At 37.5% G+C, this 14972-nt stretch overlaps 1 protein-coding gene across 3 annotated transcripts in view; it reads left to right on the forward strand.

Moving 5' to 3' along the window:
• raw overlaps nucleotides 1-14972 on the forward strand; it is a 454717-nt gene that overhangs the window by 30977 nt on the left and 408768 nt on the right. For 2 of the 3 annotated variants that reach the window (XM_069841669.1, XM_069841670.1), the window contains exon 2: nucleotides 14526-14602. The exons of the other annotated variant lie outside the window; for it this stretch is intronic. In XM_069841669.1, coding sequence (XP_069697770.1) covers nucleotides 14571-14602 — 32 coding nt within the window. In that variant the 5' untranslated portion in view covers nucleotides 14526-14570. The remainder of the gene's footprint in view (nucleotides 1-14525; nucleotides 14603-14972) is intronic. 3 annotated transcript variants of the gene reach the window in all.

Genomic DNA, 14972 nt, shown 5'->3' on the forward strand with positions numbered 1-14972 from the left:
ATAACGCCAATAATGTTTAAAGTTTTCTTAAAGATCTTTACGTTTTCTCAAGTCTACAGTCCGAGATGGGAGAAATCCTCATGCTATTGGATGTTGGCAGCCTGAGTGAGAGGCAACCGAACACGCATGGACGTTGTGTGTGAGCCATAAGTATTAGGCGGTAGATTGCACTGAATTGCCGGTTTGTCATGCACGGTTATTTATTCAGAGTAAAGAAAAATTCACGGTCACATGCTTCAGTAAGCGATTGTTTGTTTGGCTAAAATTAAGGCACTTTTCTATTTACATAAAACCAGAAATGGATATTTTTACAGAATGAAGATTTTAAATGTCTATGTTCCAACTCTGTAAATACTCGCATGATGTCTTCATGTGATCTTTTCTCATAACAGACACTAATGAAATTACAGATCTTTCAGAATGATAATAATTTCGTTTCAAAATTGTTGTAGTGATTTGATTCGGTTTCACTTCGAACTCAGTTTTAAATTTGTGCTTTCGTATCACCGGTTCTGAAGTAAGATTATTATATCTAGCAGATCAAAAGAAGCCCAAAATTGAATTGTTTATTATTATTATTATTATTATTATTATTATGACTAGCATTAACTATGGAATACAAATAATTAGAAGAAATAAATTTAACACATTACTTTTTGCAGATCAATTTTTAATAACAGAATCTGAAGATGATTTACAGAAATCCATTAAGATTTTGAATGATATAATAATTATAACATTTGAAATGAAAATACGGGTTGCTAAAAGGTAGTGAAGTGCATTCAATCTACAACCTCTCCTACCCAAATCCCATCCTCACCTTCCCGTGGTGCAACCCGTTTTGAACGAACGAGGCTCTGGGGACCGAGTATCAGCGGTATAATTGAAATTTCATATGCAGAGGAAATGCTGTATAGGTGGGAACCCCACCAATTGCACCTCTCTGGGCTAGCAACCCATTGAGCGTCATTTTCACATTGCTTTCAAGTCTCAACAGAAGCCTCGGATGACAAGGATGGATTATAACGATGACGACTCAGGCAAGAACAAGGACAAGACATGGAAAATATCAACTTCAGTGGAAGGGTCATCTCGAACGAATGAATCGATGCAGAATTCCAAAAGCACTGTTTCATAACCATCCAAATGGCAAAAGATCTCTAGGCCGTCCAAAGAAGAGATGGACTGAAAATTCTAGTTTGAGACCGTAACAGGCCACTTGGCCTAATACTTGTTAGGAAGATGATGATGATGATGATGATGATGATGAAATGAAAATACCTACAGACAGGACAAAAGCCATGGAATTTAAAGGTGATTAGCCAGTAGGCGTATGTAACAAAATTGTAATTAATAATATTTTAAAACAAGTGAATACTTTTAAATATTTGAGATGTATTTTATAGATGCATTGGAAATAAAAACATCAAAATTAATAAAAGTTAGAGGATTTATAAACGGTACCTACTTTCAAATCCACACGTGTATAAACAAGTACTAGAATAAGACTGTATAATGTTTTGGCAGAACCAGCCTTATTATTTGGAAGTGAAACTTGGACTCTAAAACAACATTTACAAAGAATCCAAACTTCAGAAATGCGTTTTATGAGGAAAGCTGCCGGATTTACTCGTACATTATGGGGTAAGGAAGAAAACTCCGAAATACTAAAACAATTGGGAATCACTCAATGTTAGAACATATCAATAAATTACAGAACAAAATGGATCGAACGTGTTCACAGAATGAGAAATTTAAGATTATCTAAACAAATCAACTACGGAAAAACAGAAGAAAAAATGACATGAGAGCGGAACAGGTCTCTTGGCTTAATTCACTTGATACGAAGACTATTATTATTATTATTATTATTATTATTATTATTATTATTATTATTATTATTACACAAGCAAAATACATTTCGTACAATGTACTCTAATTTATGTAATATGTTCGTAATTGTTTAATGGATACTTTACAATAAAAACAAAAACGTAACAGCACTGCAGTTTGAATTAAAGACAAAGATAATAAATCAGACCCTAAATTCTGTTCTTATAAGCCAAAACTTTAAACCATTCTCCCAGAGAGCATCCCTGGACTATCATACTACTCGAAGCGGCATCAGACTATCTAGTGTGTTACTATATCCTGAATTTTATCCCAAATTTCTGAGAAAATTGTATACTGTATTAAAAAAAATAGAAGAATCGCATGGTGAAGTTGGTGTCCGCGAATTTTTCTTCACTCTGTGTATTTTTTAGTAGGTTATTTTACGACGCTGTATCAACATCTCAGGTTATTTAGCGTCTGAATGAGATGAAAGGTGATAATGCCGGTGAAATAAGTCCGGGGTCCAGCACCGATAGTTACGCAGCATTTGCTCATACTGGGTTGAGGGAAAACCGCGGAAAAAATCTCAACCAGGTAACTTTCCCCAACCGGAATTCGAACCCGGGCTACCTGGTTTAGCGGCCAGGCTCGCTAACCGTTACTCCACCACTCTATGTATTATCGGCTGTGAATCCATAATGTTTTTATTTATCTGCTGTCTGTGTAATATATTTAATTGTAAGAGAAAGGCGATGGACAGGTAGAGCGGCCAGTGCATATTTTTCAAACCGGAAAATATCTTTATTCCACCAATTCGTCGTCCTTCTGGCCGTTATCGTGATCATCTTTTCAATGGACGAATTTTTTAAGAACTTGAAATTGAATATTTTTACTAAAATTTGTTAATAAAGCCAAAGTTTATTTAAAATCGATTAATAATCTCACTATTTGTGATTAGATATTGTTTATCTTAATAATCTTAATACTTCCGAATAATAGGTATAGTTACGGATTTCGTCCAAATGTTTTGAAAAAGGCACTTGCGCACTTCCTTACAGACGATTGTAAACGATATGCGTTTATACACGTAGTAAATAATAAAATTGTAGGACTATGGAAACAAATATATAAACTTTCTTATGATATCGGATGAACAAAACATCTGATGCAAAAGTGATAGTAGCACTTCAAGCATGAACCTTCTTTGGTGACTTGTTCTCCATAACGTTTGATGTATACACTGCAATACTTTGCCGTTGAAGTCTGTATCGGTAGTTCGGATGGGTGATAATTATGGAGACATGGTAGAATGTTGATAAAAAAATTAAGAGTCTTTTAAAAACAATCTTCAAAATATTGTCTGTCCACTACAGATTTTGAGTCACCTACCCGTTTCAGACATAATGAGATAATAAAAGAACGTGAAAATTTCCTAATCATATAAACGTATTTAAAATTATGGTGAAGCCAGCATGATATGTGAAAGCGTTCAGGAGGGAAAGAGAGATAACAAAAGATTGTACTAATTTTTTGAGAAAAATTATGTCTAAATCAGCCATTTTCAACCATGTGCCGCGAATGATCCGATGGTGCACCGCGAGAAAATGAAAATAGTAAAGGTAGCAAAAACTGGAAAAATAAAAGTGAAAAGAGTTGTAAAAAAGTGAGTCCACAAGAGTAAACATTCAGTGAATGCGACACAAATCAACATTCAGTAAACGTATTCCTTCTTACAACCGCCCTCTCCCCCCCCCCCGCCCGGTTGGGAACCATTGGTTTAGATTAGCCTATATGAGTGTGCCGCGGGATTTTAATGTACATCTTTACTGTGCCATATGTTGAAGAAGATTGAAAAACACTGGTGTAAACTCTCAGCTTACAGGTAAGCAGTGTCGAGAGCATTGGAATGAAGACAACCAGATAGCTTTCGTTTTGCTTTTTAGTACTCTGACACCCACGACCAAGATAAGCCACTTGAAACTGAACGGTCAGTCACCGGCAGAGATATAATAAAACACCTGTACCGATCCATTAATATTATATTGAAGACGTCGCTCTAATGGTACGAAAAGCCGAAGTACTCTGGGAAAACTCTCCCGCAGCCCTCGCATTCACTTCAGACCTTGATATAATAAATCATTCTCGCAAGCGCTGCTGTGAAAGTGCAGCACAGTTACTCAAGGTGAGGTGCGCAACGTAGCGACTGTATAATTCGCAATGACCTCATCACTGGTGTCATTTATTGATTAACTGTGTTATATGTAAGCTTCTGCTGTTATTGCGATTTTATTTAAGGACGAAAATGAGTAATTCCTGCAATGACAGTCAGTGATTAAAGGCCAAATATCTCATGAAGTTCTCTTCTCTTCTCTGTTCCCTCTCCACTCTCTCCTCTACTGTCCCTCCTCTCTCTTTTCTTCTCTCTCCCCTCTCCATCCTCTCCTCTTTCTCCCCTTTTCTTCCCTTCCCTGCTCTTCTTTCCTCCTCTCTGCTCTCTTCGTTTTTTGTCTCTTTTATTACGTATTATTTATCTTCCCGTACTTCTCACTACTGTCTGCTTCCTACACACAATTGTATTACATGCAAAAGGAAATATATATTGTCATAATATCGCAAATAACAATACGTAATAAAACATAACGTCATTAATGTTTTTCATATATACATAAGTATAACAATATTTTATATATTTTATCATCTTTTAATATATTTAACAGTGTTATGTAACAAACATACAACATTGTAACATGAGTTCTATGTATTTATATATTATGCAGTATTACGCACATTTTCGGAAAGTTAGTAAATCCATATGCAAATCAATTAAAATTAACTTATCTCTTACAATTATATTAAGATATTTTCTGTATATAACTCAAGATTTTAATTTTTATTGTTATATCATACACAAATTCTACATTGGACTTACGTTTAGATATTGTTAAAACAATTATCTGATGATGGCGCACAGACGAAAACGTTCATACATTTCTTTTAGTAATGTGCATTAACAAATATTAATTTGCAATAAAATGATAAATCATATGATTGAAAAACTGTAAATAAATTTTATAAAGTTATATTAGGCCTATCGCTGGGCTTGTAGCTCATGATGCTGTTGACTACAAAAGGCTTCCAAATTGGATATGCTGCAGCGAAGCGTTCTCTTTGAAGACGTTCTGACCGAGTTTGCTTGTCTCAAATCTAAGAAATTGCAAAAATCTCCTAAAACTTATTTCTGGCCATAGTGTGGGAAAAGAATGGGGGATCCCAGTGTTGTGACCACAGTACTTCAGGCGGAAGTTTCTATCACCATATACTCCATGTGCATACATAGGTAAGGCTTATGACGGCGTAAAGAACTTCAAATGTAAAATGTCACGAGATCTAGACTCTGTGCATGATTTCATATGCTACAGAATATCATTATCAATCACGACATGCATAAGAATAATTTCCATTCTTGATATATGTTGTTTAGTATGCCCTCTTTCGGAAACATTTCCTAGTACTATACTTGACCATATTGTACTATTTGCAGCAGTATCATCACTTTCTATATCAGATAGCTGGATTAGCACCTCGCTTTTGTCTAGAAATACCATGACCTCTTCCACAACTACACGTACGTCCACGTTTAGCTGGTGGTGCTACTTGCTCTGGTCTGCGCGTGGTAGATGTTGACTTTTCTGATAACGATCCTAAAGAATAAATAAATAGTAAATGAATATTAAAAATTCATTCTAAGTATATTTGTCATTTATTTATGTACGTACATAGAAAGACATACTATTACACCCACGCACACACACAGATAAAGATATTCCACTTACAGGTCATGAAGTCCCTTGGAGGACGTGGATGCAAGGTTCCATGTATTCTCAGCCTTGGGCACGAGGTAAGGTGACAAGCCCTACGATTCGGCCGAAGTTCCCCCCAGGAAAGCGCCGGTACTCATTTTAGGGCAGGTTGAGTGGGCCCCAGGACCAGGTGTGAAGATCTTCAGATGAAAATTCCCATTCCGACGCCATCAGTGATCGAACCCGAGTGGTCCAGCCCGTTATCAGGCACCTTGCATATATAACACCATATTATTATTATTATTATTATTATTATTATTATTATTATTATTATTATTATTTCTTTCAACATGTGACTATATTTAGGATTTTATGAAAACACCTTTCAAAATTAGTTGTGTAATCGTTTTATTGCCGGCAATGTCGTCGTCGTCGTCTTCTTCTTCTGACAGTGTTTGTAAATAATGTAGAAATTCTTCATCGCTCATACTCTTTCGTACCAGAAGTTCATCGCTCATATTCTTTCGTACCAGAAGTTCATGGCTCATATTCTTTCTACCATAAGTTCATACTCTTTCGTGTCATGTTTGCCATGTTCGCATAAAAACTAAATGGTGAATAGGAATCTTGAGATAGACTAATGAAATACTTCATACAGTTGTCAAAAGAATTTCCACTGTCCCAAAATAATTTGTGTGTATTGTAATGGCACAGGAAAGGAGTTATAAACTCCCTATTTTAGTTCGTATCTTTTGTGTAATGACCAGTCTACGTAAAGGAAATATTTTCGGTAATATGAAAGACTTGCCACCTATATTCAATAAACTTGCCACATGGAGAAAATGCATTGAGTTCATTGTTAGGCTGCGGAAGAGGGTCATGAAACAGCAATAGGCCTATTTGTAGTTTGCTGCTGCAGAAAAAGAAGAGATGCAGGCCGGTCAAAAAGACCCATGTTGGTTCTTCTAGGTACCTGTTTATATTGCGCCCATAAATAACGTTTATAACCTGAAATTTTCAGGGGACCTAAAGAGAATAAATTCAATAAAAGTCACGAAGAACGAACTTGGTGAGACAATACACAGAGAAGATACAAATAAATGTCAAAATGGATCAAAATGACCGATTGATCCTTCTAGTGTTAGGACCGCATATATATTTAAACCTTAAAATAGTTTATAAATTACGAATGTATTAATTTTTTAATGATAGAGAATGTATTAATCTGTAATGTGTAGCTAATACAAAAACAAAGGTTGTCTTATTTCTGTGCTATTAAATTATTTCATTTAGTCGTAGATATCTCTTGAATAACAGTTCAGAGCATGAACTACTTATAAAGAGTAACATAATTTGCAACATGGTAAAGGAACTGAAACGCGTAAAACATATATAATGAAAAAATATTGTCACCTACATGACACTTTTTTGCATCAATTCTCATAGCATTCTTACTTCAGGCACAGTTATAAGTTTGTGTTTAGTGATTTATTAGGGAGGAAGAAGTTTCGTACAACTACACAACATTTAGATAGTTTCATTCCGATTGATATTGAGGCCCATTTTTCTTGTTGAATGTTACGAACTTAAAACATATTTCGTATAGCCTGTGTTCATACTATAACACCAATATCGCTTGCGTTTGCAAGGATTTGAACTCATTTATAGGAAATGTTATATATTTTGCATTTTATAGCCTCTTCAAGCGCTATGTTACATCAACAACAAAGATGTTAAAGCACGTTCTTGTAGGATTTCATTTCTGACATATATAAGAGTTCAGATAATGCAGGCCAGCTTTGAATGTTTGGTATTTCATATCTGCCATTGTGGCTTTACCCAGTTGTTCTAGTTTAATGGGTATTTACAGTTCTTCCTTTGGCAAGTAAAACCTAGTTATATTTATTCTGTGTTACGTGCATATTATGTGTGTCAATGCCAAATTCTTTGCTTTTCTCAAGTATCTGTTTTAAATTAAAAATCCATCCTATATCACGGGCACTGAATAATCTCCATCACCTTTTTAATGAGTCTGTTGTCGAGTAAAACTTGCATCTCACTAATATAGTCTTGGCAATGTCTCAAAAATACAACTCCCGCAGTTTATTTGGGTCAGTAGAAGAATTAGAAAGTATAAACATAAAAAATACATAAGTTTGTCGTATTCTGTAGAACTTCAGATTTGAGATTCATTGCGCGTTTGTTGTGTCCGCGAATTACTGTTGTGGAATCAGGCAATCTTTACAATCGTCCCACACAGTAAGCAACTCTTTAAAGTACGGTATAGCCACTAGTCTGGTCGAAGATACGAGTAGCGATTATGGACAGTGATGTCTGGACTGCAGCATATTTTACACCTTCGAGAGTCAATATATTATGTACATGCAGTCCGTATCGAACAATACAGAAAAGTGTACTCCCTACTATGGTCGTATCACAAATCATAAGCATTAAAATTACAATCAAACAAAAGGTCCAGATGAAAGTACAGTAGAAGCCCGATATAACGCGGATGTTGGGGGACATACTTCACTCCGTGACATCCGCATCATATTTTATCTGTGGTATATCGGACGGTAGACTGACAAAACGTAAGTTTATGTTCTTCTTTCATCCACCATCTAATTTATTGTTCCTTCTGAAATGCCACACTCACGAACAAACTTATGTCTTCGCACGATTAATCATTTAGAGCAGCGGTCATCAGAACACTGCACTCTCGGGCTAGCGTCTCTTACCCGCTGACAAGACACTGCCCTAGCGTTCATTCGTGGCTGCTCGCGGGTATGCTGTATCTCTATCCCTTGTGCACGACGGAGGATATTTTCGTAACCTCCATGCACTCTACCTATTTCAGCGAGTGCTGACGATTACTGATTTAGAGTTTAACACTCACTAAATAGGAGTCTGTTTTTTTTTAGTCATCACACATGGACTGAGCTGAAGACTCAATACTACGCGAATATACTGTATGATTAAGACTACACCTGTGGACAAGGAAGTGAGGGTGGTTGTTTGCTGGTCATTAAAGACGAGAAATAGAACCGTACATCCTTATGTCAAGAGTTTTCTGATAATATAGCCAAAATCGGCTGCTGCAGAATCAACTCTCTGTTGTGTACTTAATTGATTTTAAGCATTTAGCAATTCCGTGCACTTTACAGAACTATTCAGAATCTAAACATTCATCTAATGCGTGTTTACTCTATTATCCGTAACTATACAGGGTTGTTTCCGATCTCTGATAACGAATTTGAATGACGTCATGTACGTCAGGAATCACACCGGCAGCTGAATTGCGGCGAGAGGTGACAGACCATATTGAGTGATTTCATAATCAGAGTGCACGGTGTATCACAGTGGCAATGCCCAAGAAAATCGAGCCTTTTTGGGAGAGGTACATAACAACCCTTTTCGATGCCAAGTACAGTTCCGTGAACATCATAGGAGCCTGCAAAAGAGTGGTTTCGTTATTTCCAAGTAAGGCGTCTTGTGTGTAGACTTACTTAATAAGACTGGCAAAGCTCGGATAGGACTAATTCCAGAGTGGAAAAAGGAAGCAAATCCACCCCCCCCCCCCGTCACAAGTCGCCGCACCTCACGAGATGATACAAATTAATTCCATTCGAGCTTTACCAATCTTATTAAGTGCACAGAAGATCCTTTCTTGGAAATAACGAAACCTCGTTTATTGCAGGCTCCTTTTATTTTCACTTAACTGTACTTGGCATCGGAAAAGGGTTGTTATGTACCCCTCTCAAAAAGGCTCTATTTTCTTGGGAATTTATGCTTGAGTCGCCGTGCATTCTGACTATGAGATCACTCACTACTGGTCTGTCACCTCGCGCCACAGTTCAGCTGTCGTGTGATACCTGACGCACATGATGTCATTCATATTCGTTATCAGAGATCGGAAACAACCCTGTACTCTACTATCCATGTGCTAAAAAGGATAAATGTTCATATTCCCTCTTGTTTGAAAAATACGCTTGTACTTGTATTGCCCTGTTTTGACTATGCGGCCATTTTGCTGACTGACCTTTCCAGCGACAACAGAACGAAACTTCAACGTGCTCATAATTACGTTTTGTAAGCAATGTACGCAAATTTGATCTATTACCCCATCCCTGGAAGTAATAAGTTGGCTTCAACGAAATAAAAGAATAAATTTACATTTACTTCACCAGCGGTCGTCAGCAAGAGCACCCTGGGGCTAGCGTCTCTTACCCGCGGAGAACACACTGCACTATGGTGCATTCGTAGCTGCTAGCGGATATGCTCTCTACCTCTTCCTGCTGCACGATGGGGCACAAGGGACGGCTCCGCTTACCCTTTACCCATTTCAGCTGACGACCACTGTTCTAGGCACTTAGTAATTGAGATTCGTTCAGAAATGCTTCCTGTAAATAGTTCTCTTATTCTTACTTACTTCTGGCTTTTAAGGAACCCGGAGGTTCATTGCCGCCCTCACATAAGCCCGCCATCGGTCCCTATCCTGAGCAAGATTAATCCAGTCCCTACCATCATATCCCACCTCCTCAAATCAATTTTAATAGTATCCTCCCATCTACGTCTCGGCCCCCCAAAGGTCTTATTCCCTCCGGCCTCCCAGCTAACAATCTATATGCATTTCTGGATTCGCTCATACGTGTTACATGCTCTGCCCATCTCAAACGTCTGGATTTAATGTTCCTAATTATGTCAGGTGAAGAATACAATACGTGCAGTTCTGCGTTGTTTAACTTTCTCCATTCTCCTGTAACTTCATCCTTCTTAGCACCAAATATTTTCCTAAGAACCTTATTCTCAAACACCCTTTATCTCCGTTCCTCTCTCAAAGTGAGAGTCCAAGTTTCACAACCGTACAGAACCGGTAATATAACTGTTTTATAAATTGTAACTTTAAGATTTTTTGTCAGCAGACTAGATGACAAAAGCTTCTCAACCGAATAATAACAGGCATTTCCTATATTTATAACTCTTTCGTTCTTATCTTCTATAATAAATTGTCTAGCCTTTATTAATCAAGTATTCTTTTAGTACTTCGATTTTATATTGTAATTGTAAATTTAATATTAATTGTAATTATAGTTTTAATTGTATTTTTGATATTGTAGTTGTAATCCCCTGGTAGAGGGGAAGAGAAGACCTGATGACCTTATCTCTACCAGATTAAATAAATAAATCCCAAATACTAATTACAGTAATGGGGGCTAGAAATGTCACGGGACTGTTTGTAAAGTCGAGATTGGTTCAGTGATAAGTTGTGATGAATCTTTGTGCACAGATAGTGTATTGAATCTCTGAAATTATGAATTTCACTAATAATGGTATTTTTTCTTTGAAGACATAGCCTACTATTCGCCGCGATATATCCAAATCTATGGTATATCGGACCGCGCTATATCGGGCTTTTACTTTACTCGATACGAGAGGACAGTCTTGTCTTTTTTTCTCTTTCATGAAATGACATTCCGATCGATGCATTTTGATCACCTTTTTAGAGTTCAAAAATGTTTTTGCTGTAGATTTCCGTTTCCACTTCGTACAGGCAACAATTCACAGCATGCTTGATATCTTTATTGGTCTCGAAGTAGTGGACTCACATGAAATTGTTTATGAAACGAAGCAGATGGTAGTTCGAATGTGTCAGATCAGACCCATGTTGGATTGAGCATAAGTTGCTGTCAATTCTTCCCGATTCTCTCTGTCTGTAAAGAAATGCGCTTCGTAAGACCATGCGTTGTCATATTACAGAACTATTTTTTCCCTTTTTGTGTCATGCAATGTGATGATCGTCCTTAAGAATAAAACTCCTAAGAAACTAAACCGAGTACAGTGTAAAAAATGAATGAATGAAACCTCCAGGAAACGAAATAATTATTGTTCTCCAATCCGACACATTGGCTCACTTTTAATGTCTGTGTGAAGAGGGCAGAAAATAAGGAATGGAAAATTCTGTCCTGCAAATCGTGCAGTTCAATCTGGTACGTAAAAATGGATATGAATTACCAGAGGTGGATCATTATTTGGGAATCACTGGCGATGTCCAATGGGCTGCTCTTCGTTGTCGTCGTGTCGATTTACCTGATCGGAGTTCTACCGCAAAGTTACCGGTATTTTTTAACTTATGAAAATATGGCAAAAATGCTCGAATGGAATGTTGATTTCATGGAGAAATAGAAGAAGGTAAACGTTTCTCCTTTAGCAAGTGTGTTCGTTTGGTGGTCATTATATTATTTATAGTCGCTTTGCCTACAATGGGCACATCGCGATTTAACTGTAGATGTGATACACTCGTAATTTTGTCTTAAGTTCGGCGTTCTCTCTAAGCCAGAGACATCCGATGCCCTGACCTGGTGTGCTCTCTCACCATCACGGCATCCACCACTAACATACATCCAAGAATGAAAATTATGAGTGTCTTAAACAATTTATATGCATTAAGTTATTGTATCATTAACAATTATTATTAAAATAATAATCACATGAAAGTGCTACCACAATTTTGAGACCTCCTCTGACTGAGGTTCTGGCTGATGTGTACAGTACATCTATTATCAGGCAGTACATCTCACATGACATGTGTCAGAGGAAGAACAGTTGTTTGTATACTACATCTGAAGTCTGATTAATGTGATGTGTATCTAATCAGCGATGTATGCAATGGAGGGGGAAAGGAATTGGCCACCCTACCCAATTGTGGGGTCCAGACCTGTCTTCGGACAGTTGATTAAACAACAGCAATTTTGAGACATGGTATGTACACTTAGCGGCAAAAAGAATGGGTCGGCCGACATTTTCTAAGTTCCAGAGACATACATTGCGCATGCTCGTGTTGTCAACGCTGTAGTTCACTAGGTAACACATAATTAAACCATTTAAATTTGCTGTATTTTGTTTAAGAGGCTAAAATATGTAATACAATCGAATGGCGGGTTGATTCTAGATACATCAGGGCCCTTGAAGAGTGAAATAATAATAAAATTGATAAATACAAAATCAACCGGAGCGAATATGAACAGGAAAGCCATGTATTATGCCGAACCGATATAAACAGTTACAGTAGCGCAAGTTGTTACGGCATTGGTATATTGAACAAGTTAGTAGTAGTAACTCAAGATTCGAATCTCCCCCTATCTTCATTTTTTTATTACAAAATTGTCATTATATGTGTCTCGCAAAGCTATAATTATGTGGCGATATCTCTTAGAATATGCCCAAACTCTAATAATAATAAACCTTCCTCTCTCTTTCAAGCAATACTGCTATCTGTTAATATAACGTTCTGTCTCGTCATTACGCTTGAAGATGGCACAGAAACAATCATTGCCCTGGTTCGCATAGGTTATTCTGCGTATGCTACTCTCCGACAGGACTTCGATTGGAGAAATGTCATTTTCTCCGACGAGGTAATTGTCTCCAATAGCAATGATAGTACTGCCATAGTTTATTGTATGAATCACCACCGATACGCTTCGCGTGAGGGTCGCGTGTTGGGTGTGGATGTCATACGATGGGGCAGGACTTCTGGAACGCATCCACGGTCTGTTAACGGCAGAAGTCTACAAACACATTTTGGCAAATGTAATGATCTCTTCCGCCCGAAAACGATATCCAGAAGGAACACTTTTCTTCCAGCAGGATAATCATCCGATACATACCGCCAACCGGATTCAAAGATGGTTTACGAGGAGGCGTGATGTCGACCCAGTCGACTGGCCTCCAAATTCACCAGATATGAATCCGTTTCAAAATTTGTGGGCTGCAGTCAAAAGGATCCTGCAGAACAACCACCCGTTCGGACACTTGAGGAATTGTGGGACAGAGTTCTAGATGCGTGGGAGAAGATGGCCAAGAATTTAGACCTGTTCCATAATCTTGTGGACTCTATGCCGCGCAGAATGAGGGCAGATGTTGATGCAGGTGGTTTGTGGACGAGATACTAGTCCCCACCACAATCCTTGTTTTGTTAATATATTAACAAATTGTTTGTTTTTGTTAATTTAATTATTTATTTGTGTTTGATATGGGTCCGTTGTTTAGGATGTGCAACAAGTATTTTTGTTTATACAGACCAAGTATCACCTATTAATATCCCACAGGTGATGGGCAATAATATTTTTAAAAGGCAGGCATAACGAAGTTTGTTAACAAACGCCACTTCACATTTAAACTAATAAATTATGTAAAAGTTGAAATAAAAAAAATATAATTTTACCGTACCAGGAAGGCACGGATGTCAGACTTCTTACCACTGGGCCACACACTGCTCGTAAGGTTGACTACATTATAGACGGACGACTTTCAATGAAGAGACACCACAGCAATGCCTTGCACTGGGTTATGTTTACACGAGTGAACCGCGCCATAGAACTTAGCATTTGTATCGACCAAGAGTCGGCCCATTCTTTTTGCCGCTAAGTGTACAGATACGGGAATAAAATTTGGAGCTCCCTTATTGTATGTTTCGCTTACAACACACTGCGCATGTGTAGTAAACAAGAGCCCCTGTATATATCTACACGTGGCCAGTCGTATGAAATTGTTGCCTACATACTTGTGGACTCCAATCAAGACTCGCTCCAAATTTTAATTTCAGATCTGTACATGTTTGCAGATACATAAAGAACATTCTGAAGTATTGAAATTCTACATCAGAGCTTGTGTAAATGTAGAATAATATTTTATCTGTTTGGGGAATTGAAGTACTCCGTAATAGCTTCATTTTCTGATTGTGGCTGATTTATTTGTGTGCTTCATTTTCAAAGTTATTTTTTTATCGTTTATCGTGACACTAAGTTTTCAGCTTACTAATCTAAAAGAAGGAATATTGTATAGGCGTATAAACATGGTTTTCCCAGAACTCGAGACTGTGTATTGTTTCGACAGGTGGGTGTCCGTGCTGAGGAGAGCCTGTAGTTGCGAAGGCGCACTATGTCCATCCGCGTCTTCGGCCACGTGACCAGGTGAGTATTCTGCAATATAAAAATCTGTAGTTACAACAAATTTTTATTTACTCTTGTTACGAAGTGTGGAGAAAGTATTGTACAAAATACAGTTTTTGAGATCGTCAAGGGGATAAAGTTTTGGACGTGTCTTTAGTCTGTGTACCCTTATACGGAGTGTAATGCCATATGGATTTATTTATAAAGAAACTTCATGGTGCACACTGAAGTGAAATGACATTTTTCCCTGAAGTGAAATGACATTGTTTATCCTTAAAAATATCTCGATGCTTACAGAGGCTCCTTGCAAAATTTCAGAGACTTGTGCCCCTTAGAAGATTTGCTTTGACAACCATTTGTTAAAGTGTGCGCGCGTTAAATTCTCTGCAGT

Source organism: Periplaneta americana, chromosome 12 (genome assembly GCF_040183065.1).
Source record: "Periplaneta americana isolate PAMFEO1 chromosome 12, P.americana_PAMFEO1_priV1, whole genome shotgun sequence".
Taxonomy (NCBI): Eukaryota; Metazoa; Arthropoda; class Insecta; order Blattodea; family Blattidae; genus Periplaneta; species Periplaneta americana.